The sequence below is a fragment of the Cupressus sempervirens genome, chromosome 8 (assembly GCF_028749045.1).
Source record: "Cupressus sempervirens isolate cs-2001-9-10 chromosome 8, ASM2874904v1, whole genome shotgun sequence".
Classification (NCBI taxonomy): Eukaryota; Viridiplantae; Streptophyta; class Pinopsida; order Cupressales; family Cupressaceae; genus Cupressus; species Cupressus sempervirens.
Window position 1 is genome coordinate 841517286 of NC_143125.1, and position 18916 is coordinate 841536201.

General features: G+C 37.1%; 1 protein-coding gene across 1 annotated transcript in view; it reads right to left on the bottom strand.

Annotated features, from left to right (window-relative positions):
• The window catches only part of EMB2410 (embryo defective 2410), a 279730-nt gene that overhangs the window by 251154 nt on the left and 9660 nt on the right, over nucleotides 1-18916 (bottom strand). Inside the window, exons 5-6 of the mRNA XM_089795541.1 lie at nucleotides 1835-1939; nucleotides 1256-1396 (exon numbers count right to left, since the gene is read on the bottom strand). Of these exons, the coding sequence (XP_089651667.1) occupies nucleotides 1256-1396; nucleotides 1835-1939 (246 nt within the window). The remainder of the gene's footprint in view (nucleotides 1-1255; nucleotides 1397-1834; nucleotides 1940-18916) is intronic.

An 18916-nucleotide genomic window follows, 5' to 3' on the forward strand; every position in this document is an offset into this window, starting at 1 on the left:
ATTGAAAGTAGGAGGAGTTTGCTTGGTATTTAAATCTGATTGTAAATTTGCAAAGCCTAGGTTCAACTACCAGAGCTCTGATACCATTTAAAGTTTCTGCAAATTCTGCTACAAATCCAAGTGATATAATGCCTTACTTGATGCTGAAGATAGCCTTGAATATATAGACCTTTATTTGAGTGTTCCTTGTAGTATAATAACTATTCTGGAAATGTTCTTATTCCTGCAAGAAATTGCATAAGGCAGTAATGTAGAGGAGTAGACTTAATTGTGTATTGTGTGTTCTCTAACCTCATTCTTACCTCATACTTATATTGCACCCAAGAGGAAAGGACATGTCTCTTTCTAGATCGGCCCTTATGAATAAACTATTGATTATATTCCATGATCGGCATCTCCTAGAAAAGATAATTAGTTAGTAATTACACTAACAATAATCATGCAAAAGAACATTATTAAATGCTCCTAAGGAGGCTGCTGATAAGGTTAATCATCTATGGTTATTAAAGAGGCAACTCCGATCAAGGATATTCATGCATTACAGGTTCTGTACGATCTGTAGTTCAGATCAGTCATGATTACCAAAGTTACAGAATTAACAGAAAGGGCATTGAATAAATTAAAAAGCTAAAGGGTGAGCTAGATCTCAGGCCAATCCAGTCCCATAGATGTGTCAATGTGATAAGGTTGGTGTTTGGAATCTAGATTACAAAAAAGTTATTTTTAAATACTCAAAACGGAGTACAAAAACCATATTATTAGCAACTGGTTCAGACAGTTTATTAATTAAAAAGGACATTGTTTCTGTCGTAAAGCATTTGGTATCAAGCTATCACCCTTAACTTGAGCACTAGTGAAATCCTATTTTAGCCTTTTATGAGAGTGTATATGTTTTATCAACAGCTTGAGATCACAATTATAGATATCACTGGGTTGAACCCTGAACCATAATAGTGCTATAAATCTGTATTGAGTTTATTCAATAAGGTATACTTATAAGAATATACACATCAGAAAGCATATACACAGTACTTTTATTGATTACTTCTTTAACATATCTAAAGTTGAGCACATTAGTTGAGTAATTCACATCCATCCCAGCATTGCCAGGTAATGACGGCAGAAGAGCTCTATTAACAATACTGAGTCAAGAAATTACAAACTTACTCCTGTTCAAAATTTACATCTGCAATCCTACTATCATACAATAAACCAGGAGAAAAAATGATTATTCCAACAAAAAAGAGATGAAGACCTGACACAAAAGGTGATACTCTCCATCTTCAGGATTTATTCCAAAATCCCCTGAAGCTTCAAGTGGCACTTCGCCAAAGATGCAGCTTGCATTGTGTAAAAATATCCTCTGACCTTGAAAGCATAGACTTCCAGATAAAGCCTAATACACCAAAGAAAGACATCAATAGGTAAAAAAAAATCAAATATCTGAAGTGTTTATATATTCCTCACACAAAGTAGCAATTTCACAAAAATTAGTTCATCAGAATAATGAAGTAATCAAACAATTGATAAAGTATGACAATCTGAAATTGCCCACACCAAAAAGATTTTTGCAATGTAATTGGCAACTAAGGGCTTCCTGGATAGTTTTTGATTGAGCCAATCATGAACAAAAGGGCATATTTACCACAATTTATAAAAACAATTTTCAAAGTATAGAAAACCAGAAAGCATATGTTTCAACTTTCATCAATATGTTCCCTTACAACAGCAAAGATGAAGTTTTGAATCGCTAATCCGCTTATGCCATTCTACATTCCACGACAAAGTATTCAATACAATGTAAAAGAGCAATTATTTAATACAAAATACGCACAGAAAAATGAGATGGTGTATCCAACACTTGAAATTCTAATCCTCTCACATCAAGTTGCCCATGTAAGTTGGGAAAATGATCACGCATTGACATGCAGATATGAACCTGTGTAGAAATTAACACAACAATAAAATTAGAATGGAAAAAAAATTGTCTCATTTCTTATGGTAAGTTTATAATCTGAATAATAAAATAATTGGTAAAGTTGACAAAAAACAAGAATACTAGAATATAATGGAATGAAATACAAGATCTAAATTAACTGTTTTGGCTTTGAATTCATGAGATCATTTGATGTTCTCTTACACATCAGATACAGTTCAAAATGATGTTAGATGCAAGGTAATGCAAAGCAAAATACAAATATTATCTTGAATGTAGAAAACAACATGAAAACAGTTGAGAATGAGAACTGAGCATTGATGTCAACTGTCAAGCATATAGGTTACAACAGAAAATCTAGTAACATTAACATTGGTTGCGGCTTTTGCCAGTATTTTCCCATTCCTTCAGTCTTGTGTATTCATATGAGCTGAATCCCTACGTGTGCAATTACTAGCCTGGGTAGTTTAGATGTTTGTTTTGTTGGTAAAAAGATGATCATATGAAAATGATATGTCCCCTTTCGAATAAAAACATCAAGCATAAAATGGATGTTAATGAGGTTTACTTTCCTGGCAATAATACTATGGAAATAAATGTTGATTCAAAGAATGAGGAGAAACCTTGTGTTACCTCCAAATATTGTTGAGAAGAGACCAGAAGATTATATTGTAATTCAAGCCAGTTCTTAACAGCAAGAAATTTCTGCTAGTGTTCCCTTTAGTTTAAGTCCTCTTTCTCTAATCGCTGTTGAAGGATAGTAATTCTTGTTTCTCAGGAAAATACGGCTGAATCTTTCAAAACCAAACCTTGCAGATAAAAGTGAAAAAGTCTCTGGAGGTAAATCTCTAGAATCTGATTCTAAGGTGGTAAAAGCTGTTTGAAAAACCAGATAAATTAAAACCCTTTCTCAAGATATGGTTCTAATTTAGATGTGAGTTCTGATGGTGGTAATGAGGAGTTAATTACTAAGTTAAATGCTAAAGCAACAATCTCTCTAATCAATAATCCTCTCTCTCTATCTGCTTTGATGACAAGTTTGAAGTTCAACTGTGTGCAAGTACAGACCTAGTCTTGATTTTTGTTACCTACAATAACTTCATTGGATTTGCTCTCAATAGTTGATTGTGCATGTAAAGCCATTGGCCTAATTATCTTATATTTTTCCAAAGCATGTGAAAAGGAAGGGCTGTTTGTCCTTTTCAACCCTCTTCTTGAATCTATTGTAGTTATTGTGATATCCCCATTCCAAAATAAGTTTTAATGATAAATAATAATAATACTGGAATATAAAAATAAATAAATAATAATACAATATAATTTCAATTTTACGAAGCCTACGAAAGAGAAAAGATTGATAGAATCTATTGTTTATGTGTTCAATGCCCATATTCATATATGAACTAAAGCTGGCAGAGGAGAACTGGAGAAATTATTGGTGCCTTGTCTAATATTCAGTCTCAAGATAATTGCAAACATTGTACTATCTGCCAGATATTCTGAATAGCATTTCTCTAAACATACAAAGTGATTAGCTTCTATTGAAGATAATAATACTAGCCACAACATTGTGGACCCAGACTCATGTCTGGGCATTTCTGATAATCTCTTATTATGCTGTGATAATGACGTGAATATTTGATAGAGGTGTCACAACAATAAATATTTCAGTAAAGATTAATGTCTATCTATGTTCTCTACAAACATTATCAAAGAGTTGACTCAGTATTTGGCAAGTCAGAAATAAGTTATTAACTAGTCTGAAATGGCCACCCATGGAATTGGGTATGTGAATAAATATTCAAAATTTCAATGACATTCTAGAGTCCTTGTCGTAAACTTCTACTATAGACTTAATAATACAACCACTTTTTGTATTGTGGGGAGGAGACAGTAAAGAATAATACTGCGTGACAGTATTTGAAGAATCGTAAGTTTCACTGCGATATTTTTCTGTCAAGTAGGTGAATTGTTGTAGAGGCTGGCTGATGTTATTTGCACTGGAATGTGAAGATGTCTACAATGACTCTGATTGGAGTTCTTCCATGAACTATTTCCATCAAGGAAGGACACAGGGAGTTGCATTGCTCTGCCAGATATTGAAACGGTTTCTCTGTAGCCTGCTATTTGGAATATCATGTTGCAGACTTCACATCTAGAATTAACAAGATATAATCTCAAATCGAACAAGGACTAAGATTGTATTGAAATACAGAGGGAAAAGAAATTTGTTGCATACTGGAACGGAGCTTGCTATTGACGGAGGGAGAAGTGTGCAGCTAAATCATTCAAATAAAGACCTAATGCCTTCTTAAGTGGTGAGATTCTCATACTCAACATTTTTTGACAGAAGGGTGCTGAAATTTGAAGTCATAAACTTCTATTTGGGGCTCGAGTTCAACTGTGGAATATTTTAAGGTTTTAAAAGACACTGAATTGTTTCATATAAATTGCGGGTACTGCTAAAGCCGTTACTGGGGAACAAATGTTAATTGAAAGAAAAGCATGAAGTCTCGTTACATAATGCCTGTGAAGTAACTGTGGAAATTGCTACTGACTACCATTACTTGTCATCACTGAAGAATGCTTTTCGGGAAAGTAATGCCTCTGCTATGGTAAGCATTTCATTATTCACATAATCAAACCTTCAATGGTATCATGTCATAGTCAGAAACTAAGGAACCAAATAAACTATCTCTCAGTTGGAAGTAGTCCAAGTGAAAACAAAGATTGTAGTAAATCTAAAATGTGGTTATTGAACAACTCTCTGTTACATTTTTATCCATTTGCAAAAAATGCTAATAAATGCTCCTAGTGTTCAAAAATCAATTATGAAAAATGCTACAAAAATTATAAAGATTCCAAGAACTGTATGTGAGAAATTTCTAGTGTATTTGAATGAGCACTGATTGTGGTTTTGATCAGCAGCACAACTGTGCATAATTAAGATAAGATAAATTTATTAATGTCCATCAAGAGACCACCAAAAGGGTCTATGGGACTGAAAGCTGACAACCAAGGAAAAAGCCAACAATAGGAGCACCAAACAGTGTCTGTGAAAGAACAAGCAAGAAAGAAAACTATCATATGTGTCAATGTGGCGGCATATAATCAATGCATAAAAACAGTAATATAATAAATATAATTGTAACCATAAACTATCATAAAGAACAGCCTTCAAATATATACACACATGTGTGTATATAAATATAAGTGATGCTTTGACCGTATGAGGATGCATGATACATATACAAGATATAATAGTTAATGTTAAAAATGATAATGTGGCTCTGTTCATTGTAGAAGACTAAATTGACGATTACATCCTTATATTGGCAATGATCCAGAACAGTGATTATGATAAGCCCAAAAGGAGTCAGTTAAGTTATTCAAATCACTAGTTAATGATTAATCATGGGAGGCAGAAGCTATACATATGAAAGGACAAAAATGAAGAGGTTTGATTTGGATGGATATGGCTCAACCATCCAACTTTCCAACGTATATAATGGATCAAACTCATTCTATTCAGTTATCGAATTGGAGATTATATTGATCATAGACTAAAATATATATAAGTTGCTTACCAATCAGATGGAAGAAGAGAAAATGATAAATATATTTCATACTCTTCAAGGAAGAGTAAGGAAGTAAGGTTCACAATGCTAGCAAGCATTATGTGACGGTAAATTATACTATTACGTATCTATAAGTTAAATACTGATTTACATTATATTAATATTAATCATATTATGTATATATGAGTTAAATGCTGATTTACATAATACTATTATATATGGAACAGGAGAAATATGTAATAAATGTTGATGTCTTAAGATGAAATAAAGAACAGAACCAATCGATTCAGACCTTATTTCTCCAGCAGCAAAGCAATAAACAAACACTGGTATCAAGTACAATACAGCATCCTGCAGTTTCTAATGAATAATTAGCTATCAAAGATAAGGAATATAAATGAGTACTCAGATATGCATAAAACCATATTCAGTCTTATTACTATTTCTGTCTGAGAAGAAAGGAACTGTAGAGAAACGGACTTCCACATCTTCCATAAGAACGAAATGGTTCTTATGCTATCTCAAGGTCGAAGTGTGGGCTAAGCATTAATCAAGAAGAAATATATCTTACATTAATAACTACGATAAATTAAAGTATGTCTAACAAATGTAAATGAACCGATAAGTAGAGTTAATTATCATTAATAGTATAAACTATAATGTATTCTTAATATGCGCATAAAGTGAAATAGACGATGCACATGAATATTTTGACCTCAGAATCGGAAAATATGCATTTAAAAGAGTATAGCTTAGAAGTCAGGAGGTCTTGGCCTCGGACGACAGCACGTCGAGTTAATTATCCTTAATAGTAGAATTTATTCTTAATATGTGCATAAAGTGAAATAGATGATACACATGAATATTTTGATCTCGGAATCAGAAAATATGCATTTATAAGAGTATAGCTTGAAAGTCTGGAGGTCTTGGCCTTGGACGACAGCGCCTCGTGAAGACATCTGTGTGTTGCACAGGGGTTTCGAACAAGATAAGAAAGCTTAGAAAAGGGGAGGCTCTCTTCCAAGTCACAACTTTGGACACCTATTCTTCACTTGCACACAAAAAGAAGGGAAATGTATTGTGGCCATTTAAGATGCTTGCCATAGTCAAACCCCCACTTTGGTGTTCCCACCTCCACGGACAGCAAGATAAATTGATAATATATAATTGAAACAAAGACAATTGATAAGAACACCTACCCGCTTATAGAGGAGAACCTCTATCACACTAAGGCATACAACAAGAATGAGCCTCACTTGAGGGAGGAAAGCCCTTGTTGCACAGAAATTAGACGAGTAGTAAGGACAAACCTCGCTTAAAGGAAGAAAACCCTTGTTGCATAGAGATCAAACAAGTAGTAAGAACAAACCTTGTTGTAGGGAGGAAAGCCCCTACTACCAAAAGTAATAAAGAACATTGACAACGATGCAAGTTATATGAGACTAACAAACTATTGCAATGCACAACATAAGTAAATAGAAGAATGAGATAGAGTATGTGAAAAAAAGAGACCAAGTGTAAGACGTTGTAAGGTGTGGGAAAGTCCGATAACAGTTCATTGCAAGGATGCAAAGGAAAAGAGATAGAGCCTACACGAGAAGATAGAATGAGAGAGAGAGAGAGAGAGAGAGAGAGAGAGAGAGAGAGAGAGAGCTTCAAATCAGCAAGATTGGGTCTTATATAGTTGCGAACAAACACAAGTAGCCGTATGTTCAAATCGGAAAGAGGGGACATGCATCAAAAGCAATCTTTGCATTTAAACATTTGTGGACGCTAGCGCATCGCACTCAAGTCCATGCATGTGGGCTCCAAATTTGCATGGACGGTTGCAAACTGCCAGGCACTATGCTCTAAGGAGCCATGATGTCAATATGTGTCCATTTGATCAGGGTTTTCCAATGTTTTCCTAAAGGGTGCAATCTCATGGTGTTATAAATGCAAGGATTTTAGGACACTACATCATTATGAGGGATAGGGTACACTAAAGTTTGTGCAGGATCAAATGAAGCAAGCATGTGTATTTATTGTATTAGGTGCATTAAATGAACAAGAGAGAAAATGTACCTACGAAACTTACCTGTGTTGGGGGGGCAAGTTGTGATCCACCGAGTTGCCCCCTTGTTTCGTATGCAGCAAAACTCAAAAATTTTGTCAGTCCAAAAACGGAAGAAGCTACCTAGCAAGAAGAGTGCTTAAGAAGCATTAGTCTGGTCAACATGGAAAAATCAGTTTTAGGGGATAATACGACCCCCATGTTTTTGTGACCCCCTTGTGTTTTTGCCCCTAGCAAGTGGGGAATAATAGTTAGGAAAATGGAGCCAGCAGTCCACAAAAAAAATTACATTTTGGGGCAGATTCTAGGCTATATATGAGCCCTATGGACCCATAGAAGGGTAATTTTCACTATTCACTACGAGGGTTTTTGATGAAATATTCAAGCATCTCATCAAAAATGACTCACAAATGAGACTTTTGAGTGACCAGGATTGAGGAGTTGAGATCAACAACTGAGCAATGCCAGCCCTTGGATGACGTAGGTCGTCTTTAGTCTCTTCTATGCCATTTTAATTCATTTTTTTAGTATTTTTGAGTTTTTGCAGCACATGCATCTGACGTCTACGCAAGCTTCTTGGATGTCTAGAGAGAATTTTGTGCTAACGACAAGGGTCGTCTAGCAAGAGACCTCAGCTTTGCACTAGCGTCCCCTTTTCGCGCTAGCATCCAAAAGTTGTGGTAGCATCCGAGTTAGTTCTTCTTAGTACTTAGACAATTTGGCGTGTTACTAACACATTGTTTTTGAGTACTTTGCAGGGTGTCCCTGAGATCCAAGAGCATACCACAAGATATCCTCTGAAATGTATTCAAGGTCGCGTTCACAATCTCACTCAGCAAGAGGAGGATTTGTTGCGCAGAGTTGGGCTCTAGTGGGCATAAACCATATTGAAGATGCATTTCCATGGGTCGATGTTAATAGCCTTAGTTGAGAGGTGGGACGCGAACACTGTGTCCTTCCAGCTACCTACCGGGAAGATGACAATGACCTTGGAGGATGTGTATAGGATCTTGTGTTTCCCTATTCACAGGACATGAGAAGCTCTTCATTACATTCTAATTGTTCAGTGGCTATAGGCACTTCAGAGATGGTGGGTGGGTCAAGCATCAATTGAACACGACCAAATATACCTCTGGTGGTTCAAGTAGGGTTGAGTTGTTATCCCTCTGTTGCAAAGGGTTATGATCATTACAGTTGCACAATGCATCGTCATCAACAACCTCAGCTCCCATTTTGATGTAGTAGATGTATATGTTTTGAATTATTATGGATGTATACATACATACATGCATATATATGTATGTATTATATATATCGTAATACTAATGCATATTTTCTCTCTATGGTTACAATGGGAGTTACAGAATGGCTCAGTTTCATCTACACGGTTTTGAAGTTGGCAGTGTCAGTAGTGCCCATCTAGGACAAGGTTCTAGAGATATTCAAACCTCTTTGGATAGTCGATCGACATTTAGACCTTTTTGAGCCCATGGCGAGACTCCGAACTGCATTGGAGGCGTGATCCTTTGTTGTACAGAGACATACAAAACTTGTCCTAGCTCGGGGTTAGAGAGAAGCTATGTACAAAGCTTGAAAACACTTTTAGAGAGCAAGAGGAGGCTAGGAAAAAGATAGAGGTTGTTAAGAGGGAGAGGAAGCAGCTCGAGGTGAGGGTGGAAGCAACAGATACATTAGTAGATGCCCTCCATTCCCAAGTGGATGAGCTCGAAAGGGCAGGAGATGCAACACAGACCAAGGCCATGGTAGATCTAGACCACCCTTGAGTTCACTAGCTTATGCAAGAGTTCAAGGTAGCTAGGAGGGGTGCGAGGGGGAGACAATGTCCCATGTCCAGCTAGTTGAGCTAAGAGGAGCGATCAAGGGCTTACAACCAGCAAAAAGGTCTACCCATACCCATTCTATTTCAATACCTTAGTCGACACCACCATCAAGACCTCCAATAACTCCCCGTGTCTCTAGGACATACGTACCAAATCCACTAACACAAAACCCACCCCCTCACAATCCACTGGCCTAGGATTCACCTGACTCCATCTAGCTTCGAAACCCATGCGGTAGAGGCTTGATAGTTTTGGTTGAGATGGTCATTTTTGTTTCATGATGTACAATATTCTTTTGTATATACATATGGGCAGAGATCATGTGTTTTTTTAGTAATTTGATACATGCATATTTTTCATATTCAACGATACACATACATGTATAATTTTTTTACTATCCCAAGTGATTTCAAGTTCTTATTATGCCTCTCCTTTTAATGTATGTTTATGGATGTTCAAATGTATGTGTGTATGATTGGCATAGATGGCATTACACAGTATACTTACTTTGTATATGTCTCATATGATGATCTATTTTATTCAGATGTAGCTTAGATACACAGTACTTGTTATCTTTCCATATATATCACAGCTATTTCATCGTGATGATTACATCATGCACACACATACACATACATTTCTATCACATATACCCACATGGTTGTCACAAGACTGATGGGTTTCATGTTTATGACAGTCTATCACAAGACCTTAACATAGGTAGCTAGATCTGTCACACAACATATTTAGGTATAATATCTACCTAGGAGTGTCATATTTATGCATTATTTAAGTGGTATACCATCCATGCTTGCTAACCCATAGGCTTCGGACCCTTAACCGAAGGTCGTGACAGATAGACCAATTGGTACTAAACTCCACCCTTTGATAGGTGGCGCATTTATATTTCTCTAATTTTCATAGAGGATGAGATTACCCACCTTGAAAGTTCGAGAAAGAGCATTTTGGTAGTATTGCTTAGAGAGTGATTTCTGATAAGCCTAGAGATGTTCAAGCACTCTAAGGCAATGTCTATCCAACATTTCTAGCTCATGCAAACAATTGACATGGTGTCATTGTCAATCACTCCTCTAAGAGAGACATGTAAGAATGGTATCTCTAGTTCAAGGGGCATGATTCTACCAACTCCATAAAGTAGTCTATAGGGAGTGGTCCTTGTAGCCATATAAATGCTAGTACGATATGCCCACAGAAAGAAGGTTAGTTGGACATGCCAATCTCTCCAATGCTTGTTCACAATTTTTTGCAAGATTTATCCAATGGTCGTATTGAACGCTTTCGCCTGACTAATGGTCTACAGGTAATAAGGTGTAGAGAAGTGATGTTAAATATGGAACTTCTCGAGGAATCGCTTCACTTCTTTGTTTTTGAAACATGTTCTATTATTGGAGATAATGATGGAAGGAAATCCAAAGCGAGAAATGATATTGTTAAAGAGAAATTTGCAAATCATTTTGGCAGTGGTGGATCTTAAATGTAATGTCCCCATTTTTTCTAGCATTGGAGTTTCGGGGATTAGCCTATTATTGCGATCCTCGTAGGCTGATTATTGTGGATAAAGGATCTTCTGTGGTAGTGGCTTGGCTTGGGAGGGTCTTATTTTCTCCACATTTCAGTAAGCTACGGGTTGGTCTTCGTTTGGCTTAGATTGGATTTCGTTTGGGCTTAGTTTTGTGTATTTACTATTTGTGGTAAGTTGGTGTTGAGCAAGATGGACCCTTTCTATTTTTGGAAAGTGCATTTGGTGACATGGAGAAATAATAGGTATGACTCCTATTTCAGACAGTATATTTAACTGATGATAATTTTGGGAGTTATTATATTTTTAGTGGCCAAATTATGATTAATTATTAAATGGTTTATTATAAAGTTATAATTTAACTTTATAATTTCACTTAAGTTGAGAGTTGATTTATCATTGGAAAGTGTCATTTATTAATTAGTTAAGCCAAGTCAAGTGAGAGAATCTAAAGGAAGCTTCTAATTAATGTTGTGTGGTGAAGCTTCTTGAGTGAAGTTACATTTTGGCAACAAACGGAAATTTGGAGGTTATAAATACAAGCCCATTTGTTGAGAAAAGCATGCTTGGATATTTATTTTCTTTTGTTGCCTTTGTGGCTTTTCTGAGTTATGATTTTTGTGCCCTTGCTGAAGTATAAGGGTCTGAATTTTGAGTTATTCCATTGGATCTATAGCTAAAGTATTGTAAATTCAAGTCTGAGATTTTATTCTGGATTGTGTTGCAAATAGTTGCTGAGGTAAAAACTATTTGCTATCTTCTCCTACTGTTCTCACTGTGTCTAAGGAGGAATTTGTTTTCATTGATTGTTGAATGAATTGAAAGTAATTCATAGGGTGAAGATTGTCTTGAAAATCTGTGATTTAAAGAAGGTTGTTTGTGGGATATCTTCTCATACTGTTTTGGCTGTAGCTGAGAAGAGTTCTTTGGCTGAGAGTTGTGAAAGGGAATTCTGGAATTTGATATTTGCATTTACTGGGAATTGTTGAGTCTTCCAATTCTGTAGGAAGACGTTAGGTTTTGTTGGAGATACAAATTATATTGTATTGCAGTGTTTCCTGTTTTCCTCATTGGTGTTAAGTGTCTGCTGTAGCATGGTATTCTTTCCAGTAAATTGGTGACATTTTCATCAGTATTTCATGCATTATATAATCTGCTCTTAGACGCAGTCATTATTGTTCAATTTGGGCAATCCGGAAGCCAAGAAACTGCAGATGTTGGGCACGCTATCACAGCCAAGGCTTCAGTTGTTGAGTTACAAGGGCTGTAAACAGATTCAGTGAACCTGTGGTCAAGTTTAAGGGGTTTGCATTGAGAATTCAAGGGCATGTTTCTGCACATTATTTTTAGCATTTACTTCTGCAAATTAGGAGCCTTCTCCTTCAAGCAAATCTGCTGCATAATTACCAGGTTTCCTTTCCTTAAATATTGTAATTCTCAATTGCATTAGAGTAACAGTTTGCAATCATTTAATGCAATAAGATTCATGACATTGAACTTATCAGTTTTGTGTAAGCTCCATTATTGCAAATGCATTGCTAAGGTGAACATATATCAGTAGCAACTTATCATGTTATAAGATGTATGCTTTCCATAGTTCAATATTACTAAGTTTAGCATAAAAGGGAAACATAAGACGCTGCAAATTACAAGCATTCACAATACTTCAAGTTGGGTTATTGATATGAGTCAGTTGGGCTTTAACAGTGATATCAAAGTTTGTTTTCAAACTCTTTGACAAAATGTCAAACAACTGTTCAGTTAAAAAATAATTGGTGTTTATTGAAGTTATAACCAGCTGAGGGTTACTACATTAAAGGAGCTACCTCCCCACTTGGTAAAATAATATGTGGTTGTTATGATAAAGACATGTTCTTTTCAGGAAGGTGGGATATTTTCCCAATAAAGTCTAACCCCCAAGTTTTGAAAGGCCATGGAGATGTCCAAGTTCGGAGCTCTTGTGTGGAAGCCCTTATCAGATTGCAATGTTGTTGACATTGAGAACATCTCTTGACAAATGCAAAGGAACCTTGGTCCGCGGTCTACCAATAGTATCCTATGGGAACCAGCTTTTGTACTAGGGATTTACCACTAGTGTGCCCTCCAATGCACCTAAATGGGCTTCTCGAAGGGAAAGGGGTATTTCTCACTTAATCAAACAACGCAATAGAAGACTGTTATATGACCTCCAATATAGGACATTTGACAAGATTAGGTAGTGAGTGGAAAGTTTCCTTATCCTAATGCGAGCACTTTTGTTAATGTCATCAGCAAAAATTTTGCTCTTTAGGTAGGCATAGATGTTTGAAAACCATTCTCCTGAATCCACATGTGTATACACAAGATCACAGGAAGTAGGGTATGTCAAATACCACCAAAGATCGTAACACATGCACTAAAAAGTGTTAGACTTTTGTGTCAAATTTGGAGCGAACCAAGGAAGTTGCACTTTCCACTGCATTTGCATACCAGTTTTCTCTCCTAGGAATGCTATCTATGGTGCTTGAGTAAGGTCAAAGCCAATTCTCTATACTGGGATAGCTTAGATTGTTTTGCCTTATACTTTCTCTAATTTGATTCACTATTAGCTCAACATCCCCATGTATAAAGAGATGATTAACCTCTATTACAATCACGGCATGTAACCCAGCATTGAGGGCTTCATGCTTAGCGATGTTTGTGCTGTAAAATTCAAAGCAGAAGGAAAAAGGAACCCTCCGAGCGATATCAGAATGACACCCACTCCTAAACCTATTTGACACCTAGATCCATCAAAATACATATCCCAAATAGGATCATGATTGATGGTGAATAAATTCTCGTTAAGGAATCGGTCTCGCTTGGAGAATGCATCGGGCGATGATACCTCAACTAATTGATCAAAGACTGCTTGTCCTTTGACTGACTTGTAAGTAATAAACTTAATGTTGAATTCAAAGAATATCATGACCCATTTAGCTAGTCTTACCAAGAGGTCAGCTCTAGAAAATAGATGCTTTAAGAGATCATTCTTTGTGAGGACCCTAATTTTTGCATGGATTAAGTAATCTCACAGCTTCTGTATGGCAAACAATAGAACTAGACATTGCTTCTAAGGCATCATTTAACATGTCAAAGTCATCCTTGGAGAAGGCCTTGTCAAATGCATCAAACCTTGAAGGAAGAGATTTGACATATTGGCATTCATGTTGGGTTCGAGTTCACCAAAATGTAGAGTAAGGAATTTTGGCACCTTCCACAAGAACAAAATAGCCCTTACACTACCTCAAGGATAGAGTGGGAGCTAAGCTCCAATCAAGAAGAAATACCTTACACTGACAATTGCAGCAAACTAAAGTACACCTAACAAATGTAAATGAATTGAAAAGTAGAGTTAGTTATCCTTAATTGTACAATTTATTCTTAATATGTGTATAAAGTGAAATAGATGATACACATGAATATTTTGACCTCATAATTGGAAAATATACATTTAAAGAGCAGCTTTTAAGTCTGGAAGTCTCAGCTTCAAATGACAACACACCACAAAGACGTTTGCACATCGCGTTGGGTCCCGAACAACAGAGGACAGGAAAGATTAGAAAAGGGGTTGCTCTCTTCCAGTCATGACTTTAGGCACTTGTTCATCACCTGTACATAGAAAGAAAGAAAATCTGTTGTGGCCAGTTAATAGGCTTGCCACAGTCAAACCCCTACTTTGGTGTTCCCACCTCTACAAACAACCAAATAGGTAGATAATATATAAACCAAAATGGAGACAAGTGATAGAAATGCCTCCCCGCTTAATGGAGGAGAACTCCTACCACACTAAGGCATACAACAATGTTGGTAAACAGATTTGTTCTTTCTGATTTTAACTCTTCAACGCCCTAAATTGTGAACAACATCTGATTACGAGAGTTGGAAAGTCACTTCTAAGAAGACTTACTTTCCTTTGAATTGTTAGGTACAGCTCCCTATTGTGAAATTTGCAATGAATTTTGTTTACTCCTAAATCTAAACAGGGTATGTTCTTAACCAGAGAACAGGAGAGGTAAACCAAGCCAAACCTATAAGGGATTTAAATCAGGCAAGAAATGATATTTCAAAGGTTAGTTAGGTCTATGAACTCATAGCTAGTATGCACTAAGACTGACTGATCTATCTAGAAACTAAATTGCAGAGAAAGAGATTAAATTGAATGAAAACACCTAAAGGATCTCTTTTAAGCTTATAACAACAATACTTATCGTATTCAACTTGTTGTCTTAAAACAGGGGAATAAAACTCTATTCGTTCCTCATTTCAATCCAGAATCAAGAGAAAAACAAGCAATTAACAACTAGTCAAAATGGAACAGAAAATAATTGATACAAAAATACCATTCAATTGACTCTGCAACATCAAGTACTTCACACCAAAAATTTGCCGACCTTTTATTAATCTTTCATTATCATACATATAGTATTTCGAGATGATCATTACAATGGAAATTCAATCGGTTCATCTCCTCAAAAATGACAAATGGCAAGGAGCCAATTCGTCTATTACAATGATTACATAACAAAAACGGAAAGGGCAGAATATGAATCACTTTGCCTTCTTTCCCTTTTCTGCCTTTTCCCTATAGGCTTTGGCGGCAACAATGATTGGAATTAGCTCTTCATGTTTATGAATGTGTACATTGGTGTATCTCAAGAGCCATTTAAAATGCTCTTGGGCTAGAGCCTTAACGGCACTCAACCGGTCTTGTAATTCTTCCATGGCCACATGCACACATCTACCAAGCCTCTGAAGCTCGAAAATTCTGTCCTGGTGACTAGAAGTCATTCTTGTCAGATCATCTATGAAATTGGAGAAATTTGTCTACATGACAGTTACTCCAATAATTGCCTTCCCTTGCCCACTAGACTGCGAGTCCATATGCAAACCTCTTAGTAGTTCATAATCTCTGTCCTGCTCCTTTTTTACTTTAACTTCAGTTTCTTTAAGTCCCTCTTCTGCCGCCATGATCATTTCAGATTTGAATTGCATGCTTTGAAACCACTCAACTAGGAGCTCATCTCCTTTGGGTAAAATCTTTTCTTCAACGGCCTCCTTTACCTTCATATGGATGATCATCTTCAACAAAGAAACACAATCATCATTCTTGACTTTTTCTGCAGCCAAGGTGGCTCTATTTGATGATATGTTATCTTTCTCTGTTTCCAATCTTAATATAACATTACCAATTTGCTTTATGATGGAGAGTCCTTCCGCCTTTATCTTCTCACTCCACTCTCTACCAATTCACCCAAAATGCTTATCTTCTTGGAGTTGGGAGATAAGTGCCTGGACGTCTACGGCGGTGGAATCTCTAGTAATGGACATCTCGGAAATGCTTGCCAAAGGGGTGACTAATTGCTTTATGAAACTATTCAATTCCTGTATTTTTGCTTTCATCCGGACCTTTGACAACTTAAGACTTTCCAGTTGTCCTTCAATCACCTCGTTTGTGGACTTCCACAAGCCAACTTTGGTATCATGTCTGGCTTCCCTGAGATCTACTGAATGCATGGTGAAATCATCTATAGACATGTCATCAATCCTTCCTTCTTTAGTAGGTTTGGCTATCTCCATTGTTAAATGCCCTGTTTGAGGGTCTTGCCCAAGGATAGACAAGGTCTTTTGTTTCTTAACCTTAGTCAATGCAGAGCCAGAACAAACAGCAAGGGATAAGGTATCCTTGTTCGGAGCACCTTCATCTTTCCTCTTTCTCTTCCTATCCAGAGTATCTTCCAACCATGAATCTGTGCCTATTACCTTTGAGGTCGTCCCAAGAGACTATGTTAAACATTTTCCTTTTGACCGGAGTGACTGCCTTCGCGGTCAAAGAGAAGAGATTCTTTTGAGCTTGTGAAACAAGCTTTGAGGACTCTTGGCCTTTCTCTGTCTCTACAATCTTCTTAGTTGCTTCATCCGATTTAGTAGACTCGCTATCACTACTTCCTCCATCCCCTAAGTCCACTACTTGCACATAAGGGCTGCTTGGGAAGAGAAGTGCAGGGCTTGTAGATGGAACTGAACTACTAGGAGGTGAGGGAACCGGAGTAGCAGCACTATCTTTCGGCTCATCCACTTTCTTCTCAGCTTCTAGCTGGGCAACAATCACTAGGGAGAAGCCGTCCTAACAAGTCTTAGCCAAAGGGATTTTTTGTCTGGAGGTTGGTCTCCTCCAGCTACTAGTTGAGTTGGTCCTTGAGTTATGGCCAGGGTTACACCTGATGTGCCACCTTGTGAGGAAGAAGCAAGGGCAGCTGCTGGAGAAGCTTAAGTGGGGGTGCTTTTACTTCGACTTCTCCTTGCTGTGGTCCACTCGACCCACTTCCCGGTCCTTTTAATAACTCAAACCATCATGACATCTAGATCATCCCCAATATCTTGATAAGGCTCTAAGCTGATAGGAATATTTCTTAGCTTTGTTAGATATGTATTACTATACATATTATGCCCATCATCTTCTACTCCGTCCACATTAATATCAACCTTATACATTTTCACTTGATCCACTGTGAGTCTAGCGAAAGAACGATCACGGCTCTCAAATTCATCCTTGCAATTGGCCCAATAGTCTTCAATGGTGGTGATATGTTTGATAACACTTCCAATCTACAAAACTTCTCTTGCATATCCATTTGGATCAAACATAGGCCTCAAAAATTCATGCATCTCCAATTTATATTTCATCTTGAACACCTTTAACATCTTCTTAGCATCAGAATGGGACTCACAACTGAAAGCTCCCACCTTCATAGGGAACTTGTGACCTTTCTTCTTTAGACTCCCGCTCAGCACGTTCACTTGAATGGCATGTCTCACAATCTCGATCAACATGATCATATCGCTTGGATATCTCAACAGCTTCAAGGGGAATCCGTCAAAAGCTGCAAGACACAAATATGAAAATGATGAGAAGTGGATAAAATAACTCCTAAACTGACTAATGACCACCATAGCTTCGAGGCTAATCTCCTCTCTGGGCATCCCTGGAGCTCCCTGCAAATTCTCATGGTAAACGCATCATTGACTCTTATATACTCTGCATAACTATTTTCCAATTGTAAACATGGGTAGAACTCATAAGACTTCACATCATTAGGGAAATTTTCTACCCTTGGGAGGCTTGGCCATAATTGTAGATAAGCTAACATGTAAATCAGAAAAGAGGACATATAGAAGGTGTTGTAGAATTTCGCGGCACTGAGAGCATTGGATAGAATCTCGCTTACCTCGTGAACCCAATCAATATATTGGGTGTCAAAGCAAATAACTTGTACCAAAAAGAAATATTGCTCAACAAAGTTTAAAGCTTCTAACTCACCTTTCGATCTGTGCAGGAGAACCACAATTTCGACAATCTTGGGCTTGAGATTAGTACCAAAAAGAGTCTTAGGAGCCTTACTCTTGGCGCTCCGTGGTTTTTGAAACCATGATTGCATGATCTCCTTTCTCCAGAGCATTTTCCTCGCGGAAAACTCAGAGACGGCTCCATCAATTGTCAAATCTGAAAACTCTTCCCACTCTGGAACTCGAAGACAATTTACCACAGTTTGTCTATCAATGGAGATCGATAATGTGTCATCCGGCAATACAATTTGTCTAGTGTCCGGGTTATAATGATTTATCCATTCATATATCAATTCCGAAGCTTGGATTGCAATTGGAAAACCCGCTGCTTCAACTAGCCCGCATCCTCAGAGCTTCTTAGTAATGGGATGAATAGGCTCTGATCTCACTCTTCTGAAAATCTTGCATGTCATAGAAACGAAGAGAAGTGTCCGAGAAATTCTTTAGTGAAGACTTGATCCCATTCAATCCGTCAAAGCCCGCAAATCTAGTTGTCATTCTGTTTGAAAATGAACTTTGAATCCAAAAAATGAAAAGAATAGCAAATGTGAGTTTACTAGCTTTTTGAAAAAGTAATGCAATTTTAACAAAATAACAATTCAA